The sequence below is a fragment of the Neodiprion fabricii genome, chromosome 2 (assembly GCF_021155785.1).
Source record: "Neodiprion fabricii isolate iyNeoFabr1 chromosome 2, iyNeoFabr1.1, whole genome shotgun sequence".
NCBI lineage: Eukaryota > Metazoa > Arthropoda > Insecta > Hymenoptera > Diprionidae > Neodiprion > Neodiprion fabricii.
The window spans coordinates 13946701-13971272 of record NC_060240.1 but is presented as its reverse complement, the minus strand read 5'-3'; the positions used below and the strand labels follow the sequence as shown (position 1 = coordinate 13971272).

Below are 24572 nucleotides of genomic sequence, written 5' to 3'. Positions count from 1 at the left end.
AATTCTTTCAGGCACTATTCCGACGTACTTCAGCCAGAGAAATCGATTGGGCGCAGTCCCAATACGCTGCGATCAACGCATCGAAAGTTACAGCCAACAAACGAAAACCTGAATATTCGTCATTTTTCAGCAGGTGCTTTTTCGCTCGCCATTTCTCACCTGTCGATCTCACGCTCTTTTCTCTGCGTTTTCTGAGTTCCTTGGGGTCCAATTGGTCGGGAAAGAGTCATACGAATCAATTCTGAGACGAAAAATTTTTTGGTAAAAAAAAAAGGAAGGTTAACCCCTTTGTATTTTTGGCGAAAATTTTCGCGATTTTGAAAAGTGCTGGAATCAATTCTTCCAGGCACTATTCCGACGTAATTTAGCCAGAGTAATCGATTGGGCGCAGTCCCAATACGCTGCGATCAACGCATCGAAAGTTACAGCCAAAAAACGAAAACCTGAATATTCGTCATTTTTCAGCAGGTGCTTTTTCGCTCGCCATTTCTCACCTGTCGATCTCACGCTCTTTTCTCTGCGTTTTCTGAGTTCCTTGGGGTCCAATTGGTCGGGAAAGAGTCATACGAATCAATTCTGAAACGAAAAATTTTTTGGTAAAAAAAAAAGGAAGGTTAACCCCTTTGTATTTTTGGCGAAAATTTTCGCGATTTTGAAAAGTGCTGGAATCAATTCTTCCAGGCACTATTCCGACGTAATTTAGCCAGAGTAATCGATTGGGCGCAGTCCCAATACGCTGCGATCAACGCATCGAAAGTTACAGCCAAAAAACGAAAACCTGAATATTCGTCATTTTTCAGCAGGTGCCTTTTCGCTCGCCATTTCTCACCTGTCGATCTCACGCTCTTTTCTCTGCGTTTTCTGAGTTCCTTGGGGTCCAATTGGTCGGGAAAGAGTCATACGAATCAATTCTGAGACGAAAAATTTTTTGGTAAAAAAAAAAGGAAGGTTAACCCCTTTGTATTTTTGGCGAAAATTTTCGCGATTTTGAAAAGTGCTGGAATCAATTCTTCCAGGCACTATTCCGACGTGATTTAGCCAGAGTAATCGATTGGGCGCAGTCCCAATACGCTGCGATCAACGCATCGAAAGTTACAGCCAAAAAACGAAAACCTGAATATTCGTCATTTTTCAACAGGTGCATTTTCGCTCGCCATTTCTCTCCTGTCGATCCCACGCTCTTTTCTCTGCGTTTTCTGAGTTCCTTGGGGTCCAACTGGTCGGGAAAGAGTCATACGAATCAATTCTGAGACAAAAAATTTTTTGGTAAAAAAAAAAGGAAGGTTAACCCCTTTGTATTTTTAGCGAAAATTTTCGCGATTTTGAAAAGTGCTGGAATCAATTCTTCCAGGCACTATTCCGACGTGATTTAGCCAGAGTAATCGATTGGGCGCAGTCCCAATACGCTGCGATCAACGCATCGAAAGTTACAGCCAAAAAACGAAAACCTGAATATTCGTCATTTTTCAACAGGTGCATTTTCGCTCGCCATTTCTCTCCTGTCGATCCCACGCTCTTTTCTCTGCGTTTTCTGAGTTCCTTGGGGTCCAACTGGTCGGGAAAGAGTCATACGAATCAATTCTGAGACAAAAAATTTTTTGGTAAAAAAAAAAGGAAGGTTAACCCCTTTGTATTTTTAGCGAAAATTTTCGCGATTATGAAAAGTGCTAGAATCAATTCTTTCAGGCACTATTCCGACGCACTTTAGCCAGAGAAATCGATTGGGCGCAGTCCCAATACGCTGTGATCAACGCATCGAAAGTTACAGCCAAAAAACGAAAACCTGAATATTCGTCATTTTTCAGCAGGTGCTTTTTCGCTCGCCATTTCTCACCTGTCAATCTCACGCTCTTTTCTCTGCGTTTTCTGAGTTCCTTGGGGTCCAATTGGTCGGGAAAGAGTCATACGAATCAATTCTGAGACGAAAAATTTTTTGGTAAAAAAAAAAGGAAGGTTAAACCCTTTGTATTTTTGGCGAAAATTTTCGCGATTTCGAAAAGTGCTGGAATCAATTCTTTCAGGCACTATTCCGACGTACTTTAGCCAGAGAAATCGATTGGGCGCAGTCCCAATACGCTGCGATCAACGCATCGAAAGTTACAGCCAAAAAACGAAAACCTCAATATTCGTCATTTTTCAGCAGGTGCATTTTCGCTCGCCATTTCTCTCCTGTCGATCCCACGCTCTTTTCTCTGCGTTTTCTGAGTTCCTTGGGGTCCAACTGGTCGCGAAAGAGTCATACGAATCAATTCTGAGACGAAAAATTTTTTGGTAAAAAAAAAAGGAAGGTTAACCCCTTTGTATTTTTAGCGAAAATTTTCGCGATTTCGAAAAGTGCTGGAATCAATTCTTTCAGGCACTATTCCGACGTACTTTAGCCAGAGAAATCGATTGGGCGCAGTCCCAATACGCTGCGATCAACGCATCGAAAGTTACAGCCAAAAAACGAAAACCTGAATATTCGTCATTTTTCAGCAGGTGCTTTTTCGCTCGCCATTTCTCACCTGTCGATCTCACGCTCTTTTCTCTGCGTTTTCTGAGTTCCTTGGGGTCCAATTGGTCGGGAAAGAGTCATACGAATCAATTCTGAGACGAAAAATTTTTTGGTAAAAAAAAAAGGAAGGTTAAACCCTTTGTATTTTTGGCGAAAATTTTCGCGATTTCGAAAAGTGCTGGAATCAATTCTTTCAGGCACTATTCCGACGTACTTTAGCCAGAGAAATCGATTGGGCGCAGTCCCAATACGCTGCGATCAACGCATCGAAAGTTACAGCCAAAAAACGAAAACCTCAATATTCGTCATTTTTCAGCAGGTGCATTTTCGCTCGCCATTTCTCTCCTGTCGATCCCACGCTCTTTTCTCTGCGTTTTCTGAGTTCCTTGGGGTCCAACTGGTCGCGAAAGAGTCATACGAATCAATTCTGAGACGAAAAATTTTTTGGTAAAAAAAAAAGGAAGGTTAACCCCTTTGTATTTTTAGCGAAAATTTTCGCGATTTCGAAAAGTGCTGGAATCAATTCTTTCAGGCACTATTCTGACGTACTTTAGCCAGAGAAATCGATTGGGCGCAGTCCCAATACGCTGCGATCAACGCATCGAAAGTTACAGCCAAAAAACGAAAACCTGAATATTCGTCATTTTTTAGCAGGTGCTTTTTCGCTCGCCATTTCTCACCTGTCGATCTCACGCTCTTTTCTCTGCGTTTTCTGAGTTCCTTGGGGTCCAACTGGTCGGGAAAGAGTCATACGAATCAATTCTGAGACGAAAAATTTTTTGGTAAAAAAAAAAAGAAGGTTAACCCCTTTGTATTTTTAGCGAAAATTTTCGCGATTTCGAAAAGTGCTAGAATCAATTCTTCCAGGCACTATTCCGACGTACTTTAGCCAGAGAAATCGATTGGGCGCAGTCCCAATACGCTGTGATCAACGCATCGAAAGTTACAGCCAAAAAACGAAAACCTGAATATTCGTCATTTTTCAGCAGGTGCTTTCTCGCTCGCCATTTCTCACCTGTCGATCTCACGCTCTTTTCTCTGGGTTTTCTGAGTTCCTTGGGGTCCAATTGGTCGGGAAAGAGTCATACGAATTAATTCTGAGACGAAAAATTTTTTGGTAAAAAAAAAAGGAAGGTTAAACCCTTTGTATTTTCGGCGAAAATTTTCGCGATTTCGAAAAGTGCTGGAATCAATTCTTTCAGGCACTATTCCGACGTACTTTAGCCAGAGAAATCGATTGGGCGCAGTCCCAATACGCTGCGATCAACGCATCGAAAGTTACAGCCAAAAAACGAAAACCCGAATTTTCGACATTTTTCAGCAGGTGCTTTTTCGCTCGCCATTTCTCACCTGTCGATCTCACGCTTTTTTCTCTGCGTTTTCTGAGTTCCTTGGGGTCCAATTGGTCGGGAAAGAGTCATACGAATCAATTCTGAGACGAAAAATTTTTTGGTAAAAAAAAAAGGAAGGTTAACCCCTTTGTATTTTTGGCGAAAATTTTCGCGATTTCGAAAAGTGCTGGAATCAATTCTTTTAGGCACTATTCCGACGTACTTTAGCCAGAGAAATTGATTGGGCGCAGTCCCAATACGCTGCGATCAACGCATCGAAAGTTACAGCCAAAAAACGAAAACCTGAATATTCGTCATTTTTCAGCAGGTGCTTTTTCGCTCGCCATTTCTCACCTGTCGATCTCACGCTCTTTTCTCTGCGTTTTCTGAGTTCCTTGGGGTCCAATTGGTCGGGAAAGAGTCATACGAATCAATTCTGAGACGAAAAATTTTTTGGTAAAAAAAAAAGGAAGGTTAACCCCTTTGTATTTTTGGCGATAATTTTCGCGATTTCGAAAAGTGCTGGAATCAATTCTTTCAGGCACTATTCCGACGTACTCTAGCCAGAGAAATCGATTGGGCGCAGTTCCAATACGCTGTGATCAACGCATCGAAAGTTACAGCCAAAAAACGAAAACCTGAATATTCGTCATTTTTCAGCAGGTGCTTTTTCGCTCGCCATTTCTCTCCTGTCGATCTCACGCTCTTTTCGCTGCGTTTTCTGAGTTCCTTGGGGTCCAATTGGTCGGGAAAGAGTCATACGAATCAATTCTGAGACGAAAAATTTTTTGGTAAAAAAAAAAGGAAGGTTAACCCCTTTGTATTTTTGGCGAAAATTTTCGCGATTTTGAAAAGTGCTGGAATCAATTCTTCCAGGCACTATTCCGACGTAATTTAGCCAGAGTAATCGATTGGGCGCAGTCCCAATACGCTGCGATCAACGCATCGAAAGTTACAGCCAAAAAACGAAAACCTGAATATTCGTCATTTTTCAGCAGGTGCTTTTTCGCTCGCCATTTCCCACCTGTCGAACTCACGCTCTTTTCTCTGCGTTTTCTGAGTTCCTTGGGGTCCAATTGGTCGGGAAAGAGTCATACGAATCAATTCTGAGACGAAAAATTTTTTGGTAAAAAAAAAAGGAAGGTTAACCCCTTTGTATTTTTGGCGAAAATTTTCGCGATTTCGAAAAGTGCTGGAATCAATTCTTTCAGGCACTATTTCGACGTACTTTAGCCAGAGAAATCGATTGGGCGCAGTCCCAATACGCTGCGATCAACGCATCGAAAGTTACAGCCAAAAAACGAAAACCTGAATATTCGTCATTTTTCAGCAGGTGCATTTTCGCTCACCATATCTCACCTGTCGATCTCACGCTCTTTTCTCTGCGTTTTCTGAGTTCCTTGGGGTCCAATTGGTCGGGAAAGAGTCATACGAATCAAATCTGAGACGAAAAATTTTTTGGTAAAAAAAAAAGGAAGGTTAACCCCTTTGTATTTTTGGCGAAAATTTTCGCGATTTTGAAAAGTGCTGGAATCAATTCTTCCAGGCACTATTCCGACGTAATTTAGCCAGAGTAATCGATTGGGCGCAGTCCCAATACGCTGCGATCAACGCATCGAAAGTTACAGCCAAAAAACGAAAACCTGAATATTCGTCATTTTTCAGCAGGTGCTTTTTCGCTCGCCATTTCTCACCTGTCGATCTCACGCTCTTTTCTCTGCGTTTTCTGAGTTCCTTGGGGTCCAATTGGTCGGGAAAGAGTCATACGAATCAATTCTGAGACGAAAAATTTTTTGGTAAAAAAAAAAGGAAGGTTAACCCCTTTGTATTTTTGGCGAAAATTTTCGCGATTTCGAAAAGTGCTGGAATCAATTCTTTCAGGCACTATTCCGACGTACTTTAGCCAGAGAAATCGATTGGGCGCAGTCCCAATACTCTGCGATCAACGCATCGAAAGTTACAGCCAAAAAACGAAAACCTGAATATTCGTCGTTTTTCAGCAGGTGCATTTTCGCTCGCCATTTCTCACCTGACGATCTCACGCTCTTTTCGCTGCGTTTTCTGAGTTCCTTGGGGTCCAATTAGTCAGGAAATGGTTACACGAATCTATTTTGTGGCAAGAAAGTTTCTCACAGAACCATTAAGGCCATTTCCTTGGAGCTTAGGTAAAAAATGACCATTTTGAATACTGTTGGAATGCTTTTTTTAATTTCCTACGTGGATATATGCATACGAGCGCAATTGATTGCACTCGGTCTGAAATCGCGGTGAACAACGGATCAAAAGTTACGGCCGAAATACATGAAATAAGTACATAATTTTCAGAGGTAGGGGAAAAATCAAATAGTCATAGCTTCAGACTCAGTTCAGTACAGTTTATTTAACATGCCTTAATACTAGTACAAGTGTTTGAGCGTTAGTGTGTAGCAATTCAAAAAGGAATAGAATGAAATTGACAGACAAAAAGAAATGCAAAAATGTGATGTCATCACGCGTAGAAGACGAGTGCGTCCAGTTGAAGGTCTAGTTCAACCCGTGAGTTCGACAGTCGTTTGTCGAAATTAATGAACTGCTCCTAAAACACAAATCGAATTAAGAATCCATTTATTTGTGTAGTAGTTTATTTATTTACTTGTAGATTCACAACATCTACGGGCTAAACGTCTGTTTTACATAGAAAGTACATATTATCGTTGATGTATAATATCCGACACTGCGTTATCCATCTGGGTATCTACACCTGATGGTGAAATTAGCTATGTGATCGATTCTGTAATATCATTTTGACATTTCCCGTCATTCAAGTATACTGATGGTTTGAAAAGTTTAGTCAACCAATCAGAATGCTTGAATCTGGTTACTTTTACAAAAGTATTAAGGACTTGGGCCCGGATCCACAACTTGACATTAAACCGAGTTTACCGCATAAACTTGTTGTAACAAAAGTTAACTGTTAGTTTGCGTTCGACAATACCAAATTCTCCGGTCAAGTTTTTCTGAACGGAATTTGAACTAAACTCTGGATTTTGGGGGGTTGCGTTCTTAAACGAGATTTATACTGCTACGCCACCACGCTGCAATACCAAACACCGTTGTCGTCTATGTTATGTCAGTCTTGTTTGACGGGTCGCACGTAAAATATATATATTAATTTCGAAATTTACAATCCGAGAAATAATGATACGGAAAAGAAGAAGATGAAAAATTTACAATTGGACCATTTTTTCTCAGCATTTCCCCTTCTGTCCTGACGTCACCGCATCGATTTTCTTGTTCTCAATAATGATCTGATTTTCTTTGTTGTAATTTAGCTACCGCAGATTCAATTTTTCACTCATAGTAAAATTACCTAGTCTTTTTTTCTTTACATCCATTGCCGAAACTGAGTTTTCAATTTTCCATTGTTGAAAAATTTTGGTTATATCTTAAACGCAATCCAATGTTACATGTACCGCTTTTCCGTTTGCGCGACAAAAATGGTGCGGCAAACAAAAGTGGCGCGACTTAATTAAATCGCCAATCCTGGCGTAAGTTCTTACAGAAAGCAGAGTTATGTGCAATCCGTTATAGGTTTACGTAGTCACCGATTAAAAACGTACTGTGGAACGCACAGCTGAATTTAAGCTCTAGTTAACTTTAACCTGAATTCAGATAATCGTAGTTTGATCAAGAAGTTGTGGGGCTGGGCCTTACTTTACTGGGATATCCTCAAAAGAAAAGTGTAGAAGACGGAGTGATAAGCTATTGAATGTTGAATACAACATACATACCTCCGTATTCTTTAATGACCAGCTCGATTCTAGGGAATTTTCAGAACTGGTAGTGATTTTGGAAGACATCCAGATTCGCGTGTTGTCGTACCAGCGCCATCTTCGCGTAATCTCTGAAATTTCCACTGATTCACGGTGTCGCGGTGCAATCTTTGACCGATTAAAATAATTAACGAATTCCTTCAATTATGGTACACCTTGTGTGAAATAATAGACATTACAAAACCCCGCGACACAAGTATTATTGTTATATTATTTATACCCATCGAATACCGTGTACATATTCGTTTTCATCGATAAACGCACATTATCTTAAAAATTCTGACTACGGCAAAATGGCAGCAAGCGACTCTACCACCGACGACAGCCTCTACCCAATTGCTGTTTTGATCGATGAATTGAAAAATGAAGATGTTCAGGTTAATGTTTCTCTAATTCTACATGCTTTATACACCGGTAGTCAATTACTAATAGGGCTTACCTAACACCTCGAGTCGACTAGGCTTTTAACTTGTTCCAACGTCTGTTGTACCTGTTGAAAAATTTTGCACTTACCCTAATTGTCGTTTGAGAACAATTGGTCTCTCCTAAATATAGGATTAAAATGACATTAAACCGATCTAAATAATTGTCTTGTTCCATATAGTTATGTCTGAGGAGAGCAATGTACTTCAGTTCATAACATGTGGCGACGCACCGTCATAGTTGATACAACCCAATTCCCAGATACAGGATTCTCTGCATTAAGTCTTACCTGCAATCCTCGTTCTTATTTCTTTCTCCATCTCTAATATTGCTCAAAAGAATATAGTTTATCCCAAAGCTGTTGGTGACCTTATGTTTCATCATGCACGATAATATTTGATCGGAGTATTGAGTCATTGTTCTACATAATATTTTTAAACCTTAGATTCTTCAATCTACAACGAGATTCCAGGAATTCAGGCAAAATATTTGCTTTATAAAATTATTACATCAATGTTAAAAATTTGAACCATATAATTCTGGTTACTCACTTTTTCAATAACAGCCTCATCTTACTCCTCGTTGATTCCTGATGCTAAAAGATGACAATTCGTTTAATCCGTCACATTTACAGTTAATTCAAACTATTTCAGCTACGTTTGAACTCGATCAAGAAATTGTCTACCATTGCTCTTGCGTTGGGTGTTGAGCGCACACGCAGTGAGCTAATACCATTTTTAACTGAAACAATATATGATGAGGATGAAGTGCTCTTAGCCCTTGCTGAACAGCTGGGAACATTCACTCCTCTTGTAGGAGGTCCGGAATTCGTTCACTGTCTTTTGGTACGTAATATAAAATTTAACTACGTTAAATAATAAATAAAAATTAATTTTGTTGCTCGCCATGGTCCCACTTTAATGTTTCATACTTCATGTATGTTTATGTGGGCTTTCAGCCTCCGCTAGAATCACTAGCAACGGTAGAAGAGACAGTTGTGCGTGACAAAGCGGTTGAATCGCTGCGCAATATCGCAAGCCAGCACAGTCCCGCAGATTTAGAAGCTTACTTTGTCCGCTTGGTACAACGTCTTGCAGCTGGAGACTGGTTCACATCACGAACATCTGCATGTGGCCTTTTCAGCGTCTGCTACACTCGCGTCAGTCCAGCAATCAAAGGTAACAAGAACTCTTCTAACGACGCATTACCAAGATTTTTCCTAGTATTGTTAAAAATGGTACAGGTATTTATAAGAATGGTGAGTTGAATGCATATCATTGAACAGCGATATTCTACTTCGCGAGGTTGAAGTTAGTATTGTTAATGCAATGATGCAATTATGGGAAACGTCGTTATTTAACAATGATCGGATTGCCTGAAATTAAGCCAACCACGATGAAGTGAAACATTATTACAGTTTGCAAACTCAATCTTCATAGTCATACCAAAGTTGCGAAGTAACGATTTTTTGTTCAACACTCACTTCGTTGACATCCCTTTTAACTATCTCCGATAAGAAATGTGCTAATACAGCGATATTAGCTAATAAACCGCAGAGATATCAGTCACACCAAATGATTCAACTGGATGATACCAAATATTGTCGGTTCCTTTCTTTTGTTAACTGCAAAGCTAATTTTTAAACATACAGTAGATTCGATTGTTTAAATTCAATGTAATACTTCTAACTTACAAACGCGTGCTCAGGGTAACATCTGTCACTATGAAATTATTGTGCAAGTAATGTCTGCATTACCACATTATTCTCAAGTTCAGAATTAATCAGAGCATTTTTTTTTTGCAGCGGAACTGCGAAATCACTTCCGCAATCTGTGCCAAGATGATACCCCGATGGTCAGACGGTCAGCGGCTTCCAAACTGGGTGAATTTGCCAAAGTCGTTGAGGTTGAGTACTTGAAATCAGACTTGATCCCTATGTTCGTCATCCTCGCCCAAGATGAACAGGCAAGTTCGGTTCGTTGATTATACATTATTTGCCACCTCTTCAAGATAGTGCCGTCATTTGTAGTATTGCTGCCCGCAAGAGGCAATGTTATGGGGCATAGAAGCAGTTGAAAATATTCGATGTTGTCAATTATTCAATTCAATTAGGGTTAGTTTTCTTCAAAAGTATGTAAGTTGAGCTTCATTTAAATAGTTCTTTATTAAAGTCAATCATGGAAACCATCGTTATTGGCAATAGTGCCGACTATTTTACTTGCTGGCATGTTTTGCGGTGTGCACAATATCTCAAAACTGACTCAATTGATTTACTTCAAATTTGAAGACAGTATTCTTGAATAGATTATCCTCTTTGCCACAGCTCCACTTTCTTTTATTAATTAATTTTTTTTATTTTGTTTTTTTGTCAACCAAATTAAAAATAAATTTTTGCCCGAAATACATAATTTCAACTTCAAACGATCATAGTTTGTTGAAAAACAAGATTTTTGCATCGTGGCAAATAGAATAAACTATCCAAGAATACTGCCTGTAAATTTGAAGTTGAGTTGTTTCCGAGATATTATAGGCACCGCAAACCATATCACGGAGCAAAATGGTCGATGTCATGACAATAATAATGTTTTCTATTCATTCATTCGAATGAAAAAAATATACGTAAATAAGACATACATGTTTTGGCACGATCTACATATTTTTGTACAAGACAAACCCCAATCGATTTGAAGAATTGGTTATTAAGATACAAATTCCCTAAATTCATCTGTTTTTCAACCGTTTACTTGTACATATATACTCCCTTAAAGAAACTCGTTCACAGTTTTTCCATTCAATAATGATGTTCAATGTTTTCTCCAATGGTTAGGTAGGTGCTAAAGAATTTAGAATTTGCTAGAGAAATTGTTAACAGATTGAGACTAGACACCATGCAATACTACCGATACAATGTAGGGAGTAGTGGGTAATGAGTGTATGGTGTATATTGGCTTGTTTAGGACTCGGTACGTTTACTGGCAGTCGAAGCTTGTGTTAGCATCGCTACCCTATTACAACAAGAGGACGTAGAGCAATTGGTTATGCCAACGCTTCGCCGTTGCACAGGCGACACATCGTGGAGGGTACGGTACATGGTTGCAGATAAATTCACGGATGTGAGTAAAGATGAATAAGAATTTAGTCTTCCGCCGTGAAGGGTGCGGCTCGATTGAAACCAACTCGTATTTCAGCTTCAAAAAGCAGTTGGCCAGGAGATCACAAAAACGGATCTAGTTCCAGCATTCCAAGCACTGCTCAAAGATACCGAGGCAGAAGTTAGAGCTGCTGCTGCGAACAAAGTTCGCGACTTTTGCCAGAACCTGGACCAGTTTAATCAAGAATCGATCATCATGACGAATGTCTTACCATATGTAAAGGAATTGGTCGCCGATCCCAATCAACATGTCAAATCGGCTCTGGCCAGCGTCATTATGGGTTTAAGCCCTATTCTTGGAAAGCACAAGTAAATTTTATTATATTATTTGCATCGATGCACTGCTAATCGTGCAAAGCATCATGCTAAAAAAGTGGCAATGATTATAGGCACCGTTTGTACGTTCTCTGAACGATTGACAGTCGCTCCCTGTTCTAACTTTACCAATTTGTTGTCGTTCCCTTCATGCGATCAACATCTTCTCGTATAATCTTTTTGGTAGTGTAGAAAAACAGGAATTTCTGAAAATCGTAATAGGATTCAATGTAAAATAAATAATTCTCACTTATCTATCGTTGAACCGAGCGAATCATTTGTATGTAACAAACTAGGGATTTTTAAGCTCTGTAATTATTATTCAGCAATTTTTGATTCACAGGAAAATTAATGAGTTCTCATTTTCAGCACGATTGAGCATCTTTTGCCATTATTCTTGTCACAATTAAAAGATGAATGTCCTGAAGTTCGTCTAAATATCATCAGTAATTTGGATTGCGTGAATGAAGTGATTGGTATTCAGCAACTTTCCCAATCTTTGTTACCGGCAATAGTTGAATTGGCAGAAGATTCGAAGTGGCGAGTGCGCCTAGCAATCATCGAGTAAGTTATCTACAGATGCAGAATAAAATTTTCAAATGATTTCACATATCCTAGAATTTACTTGAAAGTGAATATTGATCTGGTAGCTGAACAATTCATAAATATACCAACCAATATATAAACCAGATACTGTTCAAATTTCTTTAAATATCATTATTTGAAATATGTCCAAAAATCACATCGGTAAATGATTACTGATTAATTTTGTTATGCATTGCGTAGATACATGCCTTTATTAGCTGGACAGCTGGGTGTTGAGTTTTTTGATGAGAAACTAAATTCACTCTGTATGACCTGGCTAGTGGATCATGTGTACGCAATTCGCGAGGCGGCCACTCTAAATTTGAAAAAACTAGTCGAGAAATTTGGACCTGAATGGGCTCAGAACACTGTAATCCCGAAAGTTTTGGCTATGTCGAGAGATCAAAATTACCTCCACAGGATGACTTGCCTGTTTTGCATCAATGTAAGCATTTCGACACAACTAAAATACATATTATAACTTTCATATTGTTATAATAAGGAAACTTTTGGTTATGTATCGTTAATCATGATATTGCAATAATTGAAACAGGTATTAGCAGAAGTGTGTGGTCCTGACATAACGACAAAAGTCATGTTACCCACAGTATTGGCGATGGCTAATGATAATGTAGCCAATGTGAGATTTAACGTCGCTAAAACTCTACAGCGTATCGGGCCTTACCTAGAAGCAAGCGCGGTACAGACCCAAGTTAAACCAGTTCTCGACAAATTGAACACAGATAGCGATGTGGATGTTAAGTATTTTGCCTCTGAAGCTATTGCTGGTATTGCAGGTAATGTTTAATTACTTCTTACTATTTAATCATCCAACAAAAATATGCTCATTCCTATTCTGAATCTGTAATTCACATCTGTATTATATACCATGGTAAAGGCTGAGTAACCCTGGTTAAACGATTCTTAAATGATGTTTTAAGAATGAAAATACTTTAACATTGTATTGTGTGAATGTATATAGCTCTGCGCGGAAGTAGATCGATACCCTGTTAATATCCCTATCTTGATAGAAGTGGATCCCGACGAATTAATAGTGCCCTGGCTTTTGAATGCAGAATAACCAAAGTAGTTATTCCATCAATAATTAGTTTTTCAAAATTAGATACAAATTGTACATTGCCAAATGATAATATTGCGGTATAGCAATCGTACAAACACATTTTCATAACTGCTTTTATTCAAAACTTATTTTTATTTTATGTGAAGTATTTCTTTCTTTGAAATATTTGTATAGTATATCTCTAATTTTTGTTGGATCGTTTGATATGGATGGAACACGGTAATATTCACTCACTATGCCGATATGATTCAATTGCCACATTGTTAACGCATTTTTTTTTTCAGCGTAGGTTGAAAACGAGATTACTAGCAAACACTACTTACCCGAAAAATCAGATCAACAAAGTAAAAATCGTCGCAATTTCTAAGCGAATCAACACTGGTAAAAAATATTATTAATGCGAGAGTAAAATGATGGAAAACAATCATTCATAAAATGTTTAATTAGCTGTAATGTTGAACGATATTTAAGTTGTATTGTATTTGTAATATCTATACTATGCTGATTATTGGAAGTTCGGTTGATTGAATAACAAAACTCGTATAAATACACTTAAGCTAATATCTGAAAGATTAATTAATAAAGTGAATGACTCGTAATCATTCCCAAACTTAACCATTTGAATGTTGAATTCTTACCACGAGATATCCATGGTATTTCGTCCTATAATTTTGTTGAATTTCAGTCAAGCTTCAGATTCAAAAACTGGGGGGAATAACGATCAGCCGATTTTATAAAATATCACCCAACATCGGAAACGATAAATTTATTATAAGTCGGGATTGTCCAAGGTGTAGAAATTTGCATGAAGTATTTGTCTGCTAATAAAGTTTTATTTGAGGACATCTTTGCTATTTTTTTTTATATCCAGCAATATCACAGCTTAACAATGATACGTTACCTCCTCCTTTCTAAAACATATTTACATACATTGGTATTATCAACTATGCAATGTTAATGACGGTCTGATAAACTGATATGGAATATACAAGTACAAGTGAACTTACTCGATTCCATTGTCAGCCAGAGACACGGCCTACTTAGTGTCGCTTAACAATTCAAAAACACAAATCGCCTAGCCGTTTAGGTGATCTCTGGGTAGAAACTGGTATTCGAACCACGTTACATTCAGATTACTGTGTTTCATCTTGTACATGGATTGATCCACCAACTTTCAGCTAGATTTTTAAGATCGAACTTTCGTCCTTACAGCAATTTCAACACGTAATAGTGTATACTAACAATAAACTGTGAAAGATGCTCCAAATTGTAAGCATTTGGGCCTCACCATTCACGAGAAACGTGTCGATCGATTTTATCAAGTTTTCGAATTAAATCTCAGTCTTAAATTTTTTAGCATTTCTTATAGCTGGAATAAAAACTTACCAATGTGTTTCTGTCAAAAAAAGGCTAATCTCTGTGGAATTCTAATTCATATCAAGGTAGATCCTCAAGAACTGCCAAAACAACAAGGTCTTTAGAAATTCTCAATCTTGTATATGTAAAGAGGATAAAAATAAATGGTTTTTATTTTCCGCCGAGTAGTAGTAAGTAGATATTTTAGTGTAGATACTGAAATTTTTAGAGTGGAATAAAATGGAATTGTAATTATATCGATATACCTATATATTCCAGATTTCGAATCTTCTGAATTATTCTCTATTCTGGAATATATATATACACCGATATAAATATGATCCCATATTTATGCTACTCTGAAATTTTAGGACATAGTCCAAAATGTCTACGTTTCCACGTAATAGAATAAAAACAATTTATTTTTATCCCTTTGTATGCACAGGACTAAAACTTTCAAAAAACGTGTGTTTTGCAGTTTCTGAGAATCTACCTTAAATTTTATACTTGGAAAGTTGGGATTTTATCACACACAAAAAAAAATAAAAAATTTCGTGTTTTTTTTTCAACGATAGAAAACGCTCAAAATTGAAAGACAAAGGTTCAATTCGAGACGTAAACGGCAAGGCTCAAAGGCCTAAGAATAGAACGTTTTCCATGTCCGTGGTGTATACTATAAATTGCAGCCAGATTAAAAATGGCTCTGAAAAATTGGGTAGACGGCGATGGATCAGTCGACATACACCAGACCGCGTTTGCATGTGAACATAGTTAATCAGATAATTGTTTAAACGTAAGGGAAACTGCTCTGACAATCGGCAACGCATTTTCTGAAACTTTATTTTACGACGTACTTGAAATTTTTTTTGTCGGTAAACCAACCAAGATTGATCATGAATGTGAAATAAAAAGCACTGATTAAGGGTAATCGGTATATTAAACAAAAATTTTCCGACACAACGAGATTTTGTAAACTTCTCTAGGCTACAGTCAGAATTAAGTGCTAAAAATCACTGTAGCTAACAGATTTAATTTGATAGTAAAGTTATGGAGTATGACCAAACATGACCAACTATGGCTATTTAGCTCTTGTTAACAAGCTCTCTGAACTGGTAGTTTTCATCTTTTTTCAATAAATACGGTATTTATGCAGGATACGTAAAACCTAAAGTTGCATCTAGTAGTCCTATTCTATTCGCTACCGCCATGCATACATCCAATGAAATGTGATGTAATCATTATATTCTTGGGGGTGGCTTAAATCTGTGACCCAAGAGTCCCATGGATGGGTTGCCAATGGTCGTCACGGATAAGTTGTATTATATGACTTAACAGTTTACAAGTATGCATATTACGTACAATTGATCTAGATACAAATTGTAATATATAATTAGAATTTAATCAAAAATATCCAACTTGTTGTGTGGCTGCATATAAATAAAATCAGATACATCGAGTGTAGATTTGACTCGTTCAGAAACTTATCCTATAACTAACTTGACGAGGCTAATCTTTGATTCGTCGTTATTAGGACCATGTGATGTAAATTGATCTACTCTTGACATAGAAAGAAGATGCAAAAGGAAAATAAATCCAGAAAATTATAATTAATAATAATAATAAAAAAAAAAACATCAGCGACAACAACTAATGGCTATTGTCACCACTGCGGTGACACATGTCAATGAGTTGCATAGTTGAAACCGTTGAAACGTACATGCTTACAATTTAATGTTCTGTGTGATTATTGAAATTTTCAAGTAAATATCCAATGTTACTGAATAGGTAGAAAGTTACACAAGTATACCTAGTTAAATGATATGAAGATTAATGAATATCAAAACACTTCAAAAATTATCCGTGCAATGAAATTCTATAAATTAGTCTTTAATTTCTAGAATAATCATTACAAAATTTCAAATGTGTTTGAAAAAATTTATCCTAACAATAGTAAGTAGATCATAGGCTAAACTGAGTTAGATTATGTTGGTAGTCATACTAAAACACCTGGCTGCTGCTAATTATCATCTATTGTTATTGGTCATGACAAGTATTCTGTTTACTACTTTCTAAATGAATTATTACTAACAGAAAAAATAACGGTCCTAAACTCACATGTCTAATCCTAGTCTAATTTCTGTTTTTTCATCAACAGATTGCACTTAATCATACTTATGAGTCAAGACAATGTATACAATGTCAATTGACAGATTCAAAGCACTCCCATATTTTTTTCATATCTCTTTCATGCCCCGAAATTGATAATTCAAAGTTTGCGACGTGTGTAATGCAAAACAAAACTTATCTCTGGTGGGAGACAAGAAAAATGACTAAACGCATTAGCCTCTGCGGTTCAAAATAAAATAGTTAACAGTGAATGTGTTTTTCGATTTTCTAAAACTTGGCCCAAGCCAGTATTGACAAATAATAATTGCTCTTTACGTAACCCAAATTTCAAGATCCAATAATATGGTATCGGGAAAATTTCCTTTAATTTGCTAATGATTAAATTTCAATTTGTTAATCAATCAATCCCAACTAATTTACGTATGCTTAGCAATACGGCATAGTTCAAGGAAACTTCAACAATTCTGAATTCTTTAGACACTTAGTCCTGAATGCACTTGATAATTCAGAACGTAATTTCGCTGACCCCATTTCCGACCTTATATGCATATAATACGTATAAATTGTGGCAAGAAAACACCAATGATCACCCATATGCAAATACTAATTTGACCTTTTATGCTGTGGCACATATTAATTAATAGGTATCGGCAGATCTACTAGTCCTTTTTGTTAGTGAAATACTTCTATCTAGCATATTATATTTCAGAATATACATTACGTTCACATGACGCGGAAAGAACGTTGACCGTAGATTTGAAATGAAACTCGATTGCAGCTCAATGCTAAGGAATTGTTTGAATTTAATCGTTGGATGGCAGCTTTATATCATGTAAATTGGTTTTATAATTCTGTAATATTCATCACGTCTCTAGTACTTATGGGGGCAGCATTGTTTGGCAATTAATACATATAGATTTTTTATTATTGCAATGTTATTATGGAATTCCAAGTTTCTAGCCTGTGGAACTAACAGAATGCAACTGTTACTATGAGATAATTCTTGTCCGAGTTGTTGCATTATTGAGAATTCGGATTTCTAATGATAATTTAGGTTACTGTAACGATCGTACATTTGATTTCGGTTCTCTCAGTGAATACAAATTAAATCAGCACCAACGGTGAGTCATAGGATGCTTCCGGCTCTTGGTAGAAATTAAAATAGTTCGCTTTAAATACTAACAGTTTCTGGTTTCTGTACGTCTGCAGATATGTGTAAACTAATTGTGGTTACTTGGGAATTATTGTCTGCACCGTTAATCTTTAAAGATGATATTTTGGCACGCTGATATGCAATCACGGTATTTAATCCCAAAAACCTGTAACATAACACGAAAATAGTTGCCACATTTATCCGCTGGCTAGCTTCGAAAATGAATTAACACATTGATCGAGATAGTTTAATTGTTTCTGGTCAAAATCCAAATTTTTCATTAATCGCGTGATATTTAAACTGTTTTAAGAATCAGATTAGTTCTTTTTTTTTCACGCACAATAATCGACGGAATTAATGCCACTCACCTAATACAAACGTATATGACTAATAAAGATGTACCGGCTGCAAGCATTCTAATTATTGGCCCTTCGACAAGTTGAATTAGCAACCACACACCATAAGATGAAGCAACCATGACACTTAGAATGGCGAAAGAATGGAGCCATTCATGTAATGTCCAGCCGTTCTGCCAATGCAACTTACTGGCTCTCTCGACGTTGTATTTTGTCCCGCAAACTTTACAAGCAAGACTGTCCGCATCCATGGAACTCTAGAAAGAAGAGGATTCTCTTGTTAAGTTTGATGTAACGTGAATTTTACAAAATTGCAGGGTGTATACAGAGAGAGAATCAGAATACCAGAAAAACCCGAGGATTTTCTTGCCTTTCGATGTAGTAGCACTCACAGTTTTACAACATTAAAGTTAGTAACGGTCAATCACAAAAAAATACACTATTTCGCAACCTCACAGTGATGTTATATTAGGTCAGCTGGGCAAATATAAGTATTGTATAGCCAAAACAATAAAACTCACAATAAAAAAGTTTAATTGCATGGTGCAAGTTAGGATGCCCAAACAAAGAAAGAGATCGCCAAAAGACAAATCATTGAACTTTCTGAAATGTGGTGTTATAAACCAATTTTGAATAGTGTAATAACCTGATATTTGTTCCATAGATTGAAAAATTAACTCTTCTCATATTTTATATTCCCAAGAGACTGCTAATTATTACTATCTATAAATTTATGAGATGTATTTGATGGTAAATAAAGTTTACAACATGTATTCAAATTTTTACTGTACTCTGAGATTCTCGCACATAACATTGTATACCTGGAGTCACGCAGTATCAATGTACAATACATGTAGCATTCTAAGTTTTTTCAAAGCTTAAACTGCGTTCATTGAACCAAAAGTGCAACGTTATAGGGCATTGTGATGTCTGAAATATTTGCAGAGCAAAATTCATTAAGTGTTATGTTAAGTGATACCCAGGAAAAACAAAATTACAACTAGAGAATTTGGGGAAAATCCGGGATTTTTGTGCAGTTGTTCGCATACACCCTGAATTGGCTTACCAATCTAATTTGCTTCAACTGTAACGCTCACATCATCGTATAACATTACCAGATGCCCATTATAATTGACTGAATTAAATGAAACTGACGGTCTAATTCTAGCCAATTGTAATTGTAGAAAATGTAGATTACCTCAACCAGCCAACGTCGCAAACAGTCATGGTGGACAGCGCTTACGTCTCCTCTACATTGACAAGGCTGTATTAATTGACCAGCGTCTTGCCTCTCACTGTCATAACAAATCCAACAGTCTTTTCCTCCAATTGACCTGCCATCTACATCAGTTTTCTCGAGTTTTCTATTTTCTTGCAATTCAATTTCCTTCACAGGCTTGGACTGTTCTAAATCTAATTTTTTCAGTATGCGCTTAGGATTGAGTATCCACAACTGTTCTGGACTGAAAGTTAAAGCACACAACAATACAGCAAATGACTATGTGATTATAATACAATGACTATCGTATAGGCGATACGAAATTTTAAAACAATGATTGCACTTTTTTTTCTTCTTCGGAAAGTAGCATCACATTGCCTATCTTGGAAAAAAATTGACTCACCTCATGCAGTTCCATAATACACATGGAAACCATAGTGCAACGCCGACTTCAATAATTCGGAAAACAATATCATGCCAATTTCTGCTGTACAATGGAACTCTGAAACATTTACAGCAGTTATACATTTGTATTAAAATGGCAATTACAATCAGTGAAAAAAAACTCCACTCTAATTTACTCTCAAGAATAATAACAGTTAAGATAAGTATTAGCCATTGATGGAGTATGTGTAAATATGGTCATTAGCATTAGATATCTCCTTTGAACATTGGCAAGCTAAATTAGCAGTATCAGCAGAGATTGATTGATTGATTGATTTTTGAGAGGGAGAGAGAGAGAGAGAGAGAGAGTGAGTTACGAAGATCAATTAAATAAAACCAGATATATGAAGAATCAGCGAATTCAATCATAAACTATCGTGCAAAGGCTACGAGCAACTCACTTTGTTTTCCAAAGTTCACTGAGCGTTTCACTGAACAAAAATCCGACAACAATGAAAAGCATAAACGCCTGTGACAGTAAACCAAATCTAGACTGATGAAGTTGAGAAGTATTCACTTGCTGCTCAATATTGACATCGTCGGTCGATGTAGTTGGAATCGGTTCGAATAACTTGGCTGTTACTGGATCTCCCTCTGCAAATCGTGGATCTTCCGGTGTACGACTATTGGTCACAATCGAAATACCATGGTGTTCGTTCAGAAATCCACCACGAACCTAGATTGTATTCAATTTATTTCAATAAATTGTCCGTAGATATTAGTTTCAGGGAGTACACAATATGATTGAATACGTGAGTGTTACCAGTTATCAAATAAATTCGAGATACGATTTCCCAATATTCATCCATGTTTTCAGCCATCTAAGTGCGCATACTCTTTTAAAGTCAGGTTTTTACCAATTTCAAACTGACGTGATTTTACCGTAAGAAATAGGTGAAAGTACAAGGTACCGAAGAATTTTTTATCTCTAATTCGTCATGCAGTGGAATATTTATTTCCCTCAAGTTTTGAACTCTGAGAAGCTTAGCAGTAGCGGCAATGTGTCTCAATTAAACAGGGATAACGAGCATCAATTGTGATATGATGAACGGCAACTGTCAAAACAAATAGTCGCCAAAACAGCTGTATCTACATTGGCAAATGAAAATTTAATATTGTTCCTGCCGCATTTTTGAACTAGAGATGTGATCCTCAATGTATTCACATAGGTATGTCTTCAATTTAAAAATTGACTCATTATATTCATAGATTAAAAAGAACAATACAGCAAGTTGATTTTACGGTTTGTCACAAAAGTTATCTTATAAGTTATAACATTGAGTCATTTATCGATCTACTGTACGTAGTTATCTGGTTATCAAACGATCATTGTTTTAGTCTGTACCTGCAAAGTACTTTTACTGACCTTGAAAAACACCTCGACGCCATAAATAAGAAAGAAGATGACAACAATGAAGAGCAGAACAGCATAGCAGCCGTTGAAGATGTGCATATAAAAACCCTGTGAATTATACTATCATCAATTCAACATACAAATTTTATTAATATCATATAAAATCATGGTTATATTTAAGACGTGAAAATTTAGAACACAAGAAATGGAACTGTTTCAAGTTTTTGTGTAACACGATGAGAATTATTGTATAAACTGTATGGTGAAATCCCAATTATTTAAACGTGATTCAAAACTCATTTAAATGAGAATTCATTGGGTGTTGATAAGAAATCAAATATAAAATCAAGGTTCAACATACCTGATCAACTTGTGTGTACATTTGTGCAGTCACAAACTCAGCTAATAAAAGAGAGTAAGTGATTATGTTGAAGATGACAAATCCCAGAAATGATTTTGACAAAAATTGTGGCTTTTCCCAATGCTTGTCCTGAAGATGAAATACTTCTGCCCAAAAACAAACGATCAGTGAAGAACCACTGAGAAGCAGTGGGTAATAAGCAGACAAGAGACTCCGTGACCATCCTTCGTTAAATGTGGTCTGTAAAAAATAACATTAATTGTCAAACTGGGAGTAGGTAGTTAAAATCAAGTTTTTCAGAGCTCTCAGAATTGATGAGGTTGATTGCTCAAAAATCAATATTTTTTATTCATTTTATTACTTGATAATTGTAGATAAAGTATTTATCAAATTATTGTATGTCGTTAGCTATGAGGATCTTTTTAATAATACAAAAATAGAAAATATTGGAATTCTAAGCAAAAGCTTAGATACTGATGCTTCATTTGAAATCGCATCAAAATGTTTTACAATCTAGAAAATTCATTCGATTTCATCCTACAATGGCTTCTTTTAGTCAGAAGGCTGTTTTTTACATATTCACTGAAAAAATTTCGTTAACAAGTTAGCCTGGTGAAACATTTAATTTTATAACGTCGCACCAATATTGATTATGATAAACAAATGGCAATATTGAATTGACTACTAAATAAAGGAAAATCTGAATCAGTGAATTAATAAAAAAAAATATTCTTCTGAATGGAAAGAAGCGTCGTAAACTGAAATTGGACTAATCTACTAGACTTTTAACCATTTTACAGTAATATCAAATGAAGTATCGATTTCCAAGTTTTTCTTCACAATTTCAGTATTTCCTGTTTGAGTTTATTCTAAGAAATTTTCGCAGTTTACGAGAAAAATAATTTCATGAATAATCAATGTATGACTATCTTGGAAGAGAATTAATAAAAAGAGTCAACTTTTGGAGAACCAATTATCTTTATTTCTCAGGTAGTATGCTAAATATTGCTAATGATAATAATAGTGCCAACAGTGGTCTTTTTCCTGAGATAACAACTAAGCACTTGACTTGTTTGAAAAATGCTTTATTTCGTATCTTACCGGAGATGTGAAATAGGCGCCACGAATCATTGCTGCCAGAAACACAACAAAGTACAAAACCTTCTGCGTAGTAACTCTACAAGCACGTAGAAACGAAGGTGCTTTCATGCGTTGCCATTCAGCAACAATGCACATGACAAGTTGCACCAAACAAACAAATGCCAGAATGAAGAAAATTGTAGCAAATGCTATGTAGTAGCTGAAGTTTGGCACGTGGCATTCTGTCCCATCAAACTGAATCTAGATATGAACAATAACAGTTTCAACATCACGTTTGCTCCAGATAATCAAAGTATTTCATGTTTAACCGATGTAGGCTAAAAAACTGAACTCCAAGTAATATTTCGTCATTCAAATAATTCCTTGTCAATTAGGTCGTTGGATGAAGCAATTTCATACGAGTATTAAACGGAGGAATTAAAAATGATGATGTTGAATTTTTTTATTTTTCGATTAATCAAACATCATAGTAAATACAGCGGAATGCAAATTGCATCAATATGACATCACCCAATATGCTAAAATAAGCATTGCAAAATCAGTAAATACCGATTGCTTGTAACTTGCGCAATTATCTTCTTTCATAGAAAAAAAAGTTACGACTTGATTGCTTTGAACATTTACATTAAAATTTTTTTATAAAATTTCATAGACCCAATTGCGACAACTTTCAAATTTGTATAATAATAATACGATACCTCGCAGAGACACGTGCCGTTGTGACATTCACCATGACCAGAACAATTTTCCATACCGCAAGTATTGTTCCAGGCCATCATGCCGAACTTGACTAACATTGAGAGTGGATTTTGGCTACTCAGTGCAATCATGCGTTCCATGATCACCGATTCTAACGTGGACTGCACGAATGCAGTCCCCTGGAAAGTCATAATATTGATGAATATTTCACTTGTATCGAACTATTTCGAATGATTCATAATTACTTGAATGTCTGCGAGACGTAACAGCAGAATTGTATGAATTTAATGAAACCCTATTTACTCAAGGGACTGTAATTTCGAACAAATTGACACTGAGAAGAGTTACACAATGTTCTAAAAAAAGCTGACAAGTAATTGTGACGTACAGAGGAAAATGAGTTTTTCCGTGTATTTCTCAACATGTATATTGTGACAAATTTATTTTAGCAGTAAATCAGCAGCTTCTTCTTTTATTAATAAGTTTGCTCCAGGACATGAGGATCGACGTTTGAAAAATTGATGTTAAGCATCTTAAACTAACTGACAGCTTAAGGTAGAGAGTACGACGAATATGGTGAAAATAAAAGAATTCATCATTATAAAGTTCGACCTACTTTGAGTTCGGCGTTCTCTACTTCACGTCTAAATTAATATCAGGTATTCATTAGGATCATATTTAATCATATAAGTAGGTTATCGTGAAAGATCGTACCGAATAATACTGATTTTTTACCCCACGTATATGCGTATCATGGATGTGTATTTGTGTGTATGTACATATTACCTACATATGCATGTGTGTATACAAGAAAAAATAATCGTGAGTGCAAGTTAAGTGCACACGTACCGACAGACACAATTTTCACAGTACCATCAATCAGCTGTTACTTCAATTCAATATTTTGATTATTTTCGGTGACTAGTGCATAAAATATCAGCAAGTCAATTTCCACGAGATTCACACGGATGTAAATTAACGCGGACAACTAACTGACATTCACTGAAGCAATAACTTTATCAACATTTACGCGACCTCACAACTTGAGGGAATCGCGACTGGCGGATACTATCATTCACACTTCTTAGGCTAGCTTTGTCGGATTTTCTAAACCTTATATATACGGCGTTTTTTACTGGCTGTACCCGGTACGAATTGAATGCAATTTCCCCAGTGCTAGACCAATAGCAGAGGCGGGATTCTAGTAAGA

The 24572-nt window shown here is 36.6% G+C and overlaps 2 protein-coding genes and 1 long non-coding RNA gene across 9 annotated transcripts; 1 reads left to right on the top strand and 2 right to left on the bottom strand.

Moving 5' to 3' along the window:
- Positions 1-6179: 6179 nt before the first annotated feature.
- On the bottom strand, positions 6180-7717 carry LOC124176978. Its single transcript, XR_006869494.1, has 2 exons — positions 7596-7717; positions 6180-6400 (listed from the first exon to the last, which is right to left on the bottom strand). It is a non-coding gene; the product is annotated as an uncharacterized LOC124176978 (long non-coding RNA).
- Positions 7718-7722: 5 nt separating this feature from the next.
- LOC124176975 (serine/threonine-protein phosphatase 2A 65 kDa regulatory subunit A alpha isoform) lies at positions 7723-13807 on the top strand. Of its 4 annotated transcripts, none has more exons than XR_006869493.1 (11): positions 7723-8014; positions 8714-8905; positions 9019-9238; positions 9865-10025; positions 11018-11173; positions 11249-11520; positions 11896-12090; positions 12313-12556; positions 12665-12908; positions 13094-13197; positions 13477-13807. XR_006869493.1 is itself a non-coding variant. In XM_046558933.1 (10 exons), the coding sequence occupies exons 1-10, from the start codon at positions 7931-7933 to the stop codon at positions 13479-13481; spliced, it is 1782 nt and encodes a 593-aa protein (XP_046414889.1). In that variant the 5' UTR covers positions 7723-7930; the 3' UTR covers positions 13482-13807. The 4 variants fall into 4 exon arrangements, 2 of the variants coding, with proteins under 2 accessions (XP_046414889.1, XP_046414888.1); XR_006869492.1 differs by having other exon boundaries at positions 9865-10034; XM_046558933.1 differs by lacking the exon at positions 13094-13197 and having other exon boundaries at positions 9865-10034.
- Positions 13808-15466: 1659 nt separating this feature from the next.
- LOC124176977 lies at positions 15467-24450 on the bottom strand. Of its 4 annotated transcripts, none has more exons than XM_046558935.1 (10): positions 24212-24450; positions 23362-23541; positions 22664-22903; positions 21563-21802; positions 21214-21309; positions 20249-20523; positions 19807-19905; positions 19383-19647; positions 18197-18441; positions 15467-17994 (listed from the first exon to the last, which is right to left on the bottom strand). In XM_046558935.1, exons 2-10 carry the CDS (start codon positions 23500-23502, stop codon positions 17847-17849), a joined length of 1749 nt encoding a protein of 582 aa, XP_046414891.1. In that variant the 5' UTR covers positions 23503-23541; positions 24212-24450; the 3' UTR covers positions 15467-17846. The 4 variants fall into 4 exon arrangements, with proteins under 4 accessions (XP_046414891.1, XP_046414890.1, XP_046414892.1 ...); XM_046558934.1 differs by having other exon boundaries at positions 24236-24450; XM_046558936.1 differs by lacking the exon at positions 24212-24450 and adding an exon at positions 23979-24115.
- Positions 24451-24572: the final 122 nt, after the last annotated feature.

Coding starts and splice junctions, on each gene's coding strand:
- LOC124176975 (XM_046558933.1), top strand. CDS start 7,931: ATGGCAGCAAGCGACTCTACCACCGACGACAGCCTCTACCCAATTGCT. Junction 11,174..11,248: donor TTGCAGATAAATTCACGGAT/GTGAGTAAAGAT, acceptor CTCGTATTTCAG/CTTCAAAAAGCAGTTGGCCA. Junction 12,557..12,664: donor CTTGCCTGTTTTGCATCAAT/GTAAGCATTTCG, acceptor TAATTGAAACAG/GTATTAGCAGAAGTGTGTGG.
- LOC124176977 (XM_046558934.1), bottom strand. Junction 19,648..19,806: donor GTATTATGGAACTGCATGAG/GTGAGTCAATTT, acceptor TTTAACTTTCAG/TCCAGAACAGTTGTGGATAC. Junction 17,995..18,196: donor GTCATATACGTTTGTATTAG/GTGAGTGGCATT, acceptor GTTATGTTACAG/GTTTTTGGGATTAAATACCG.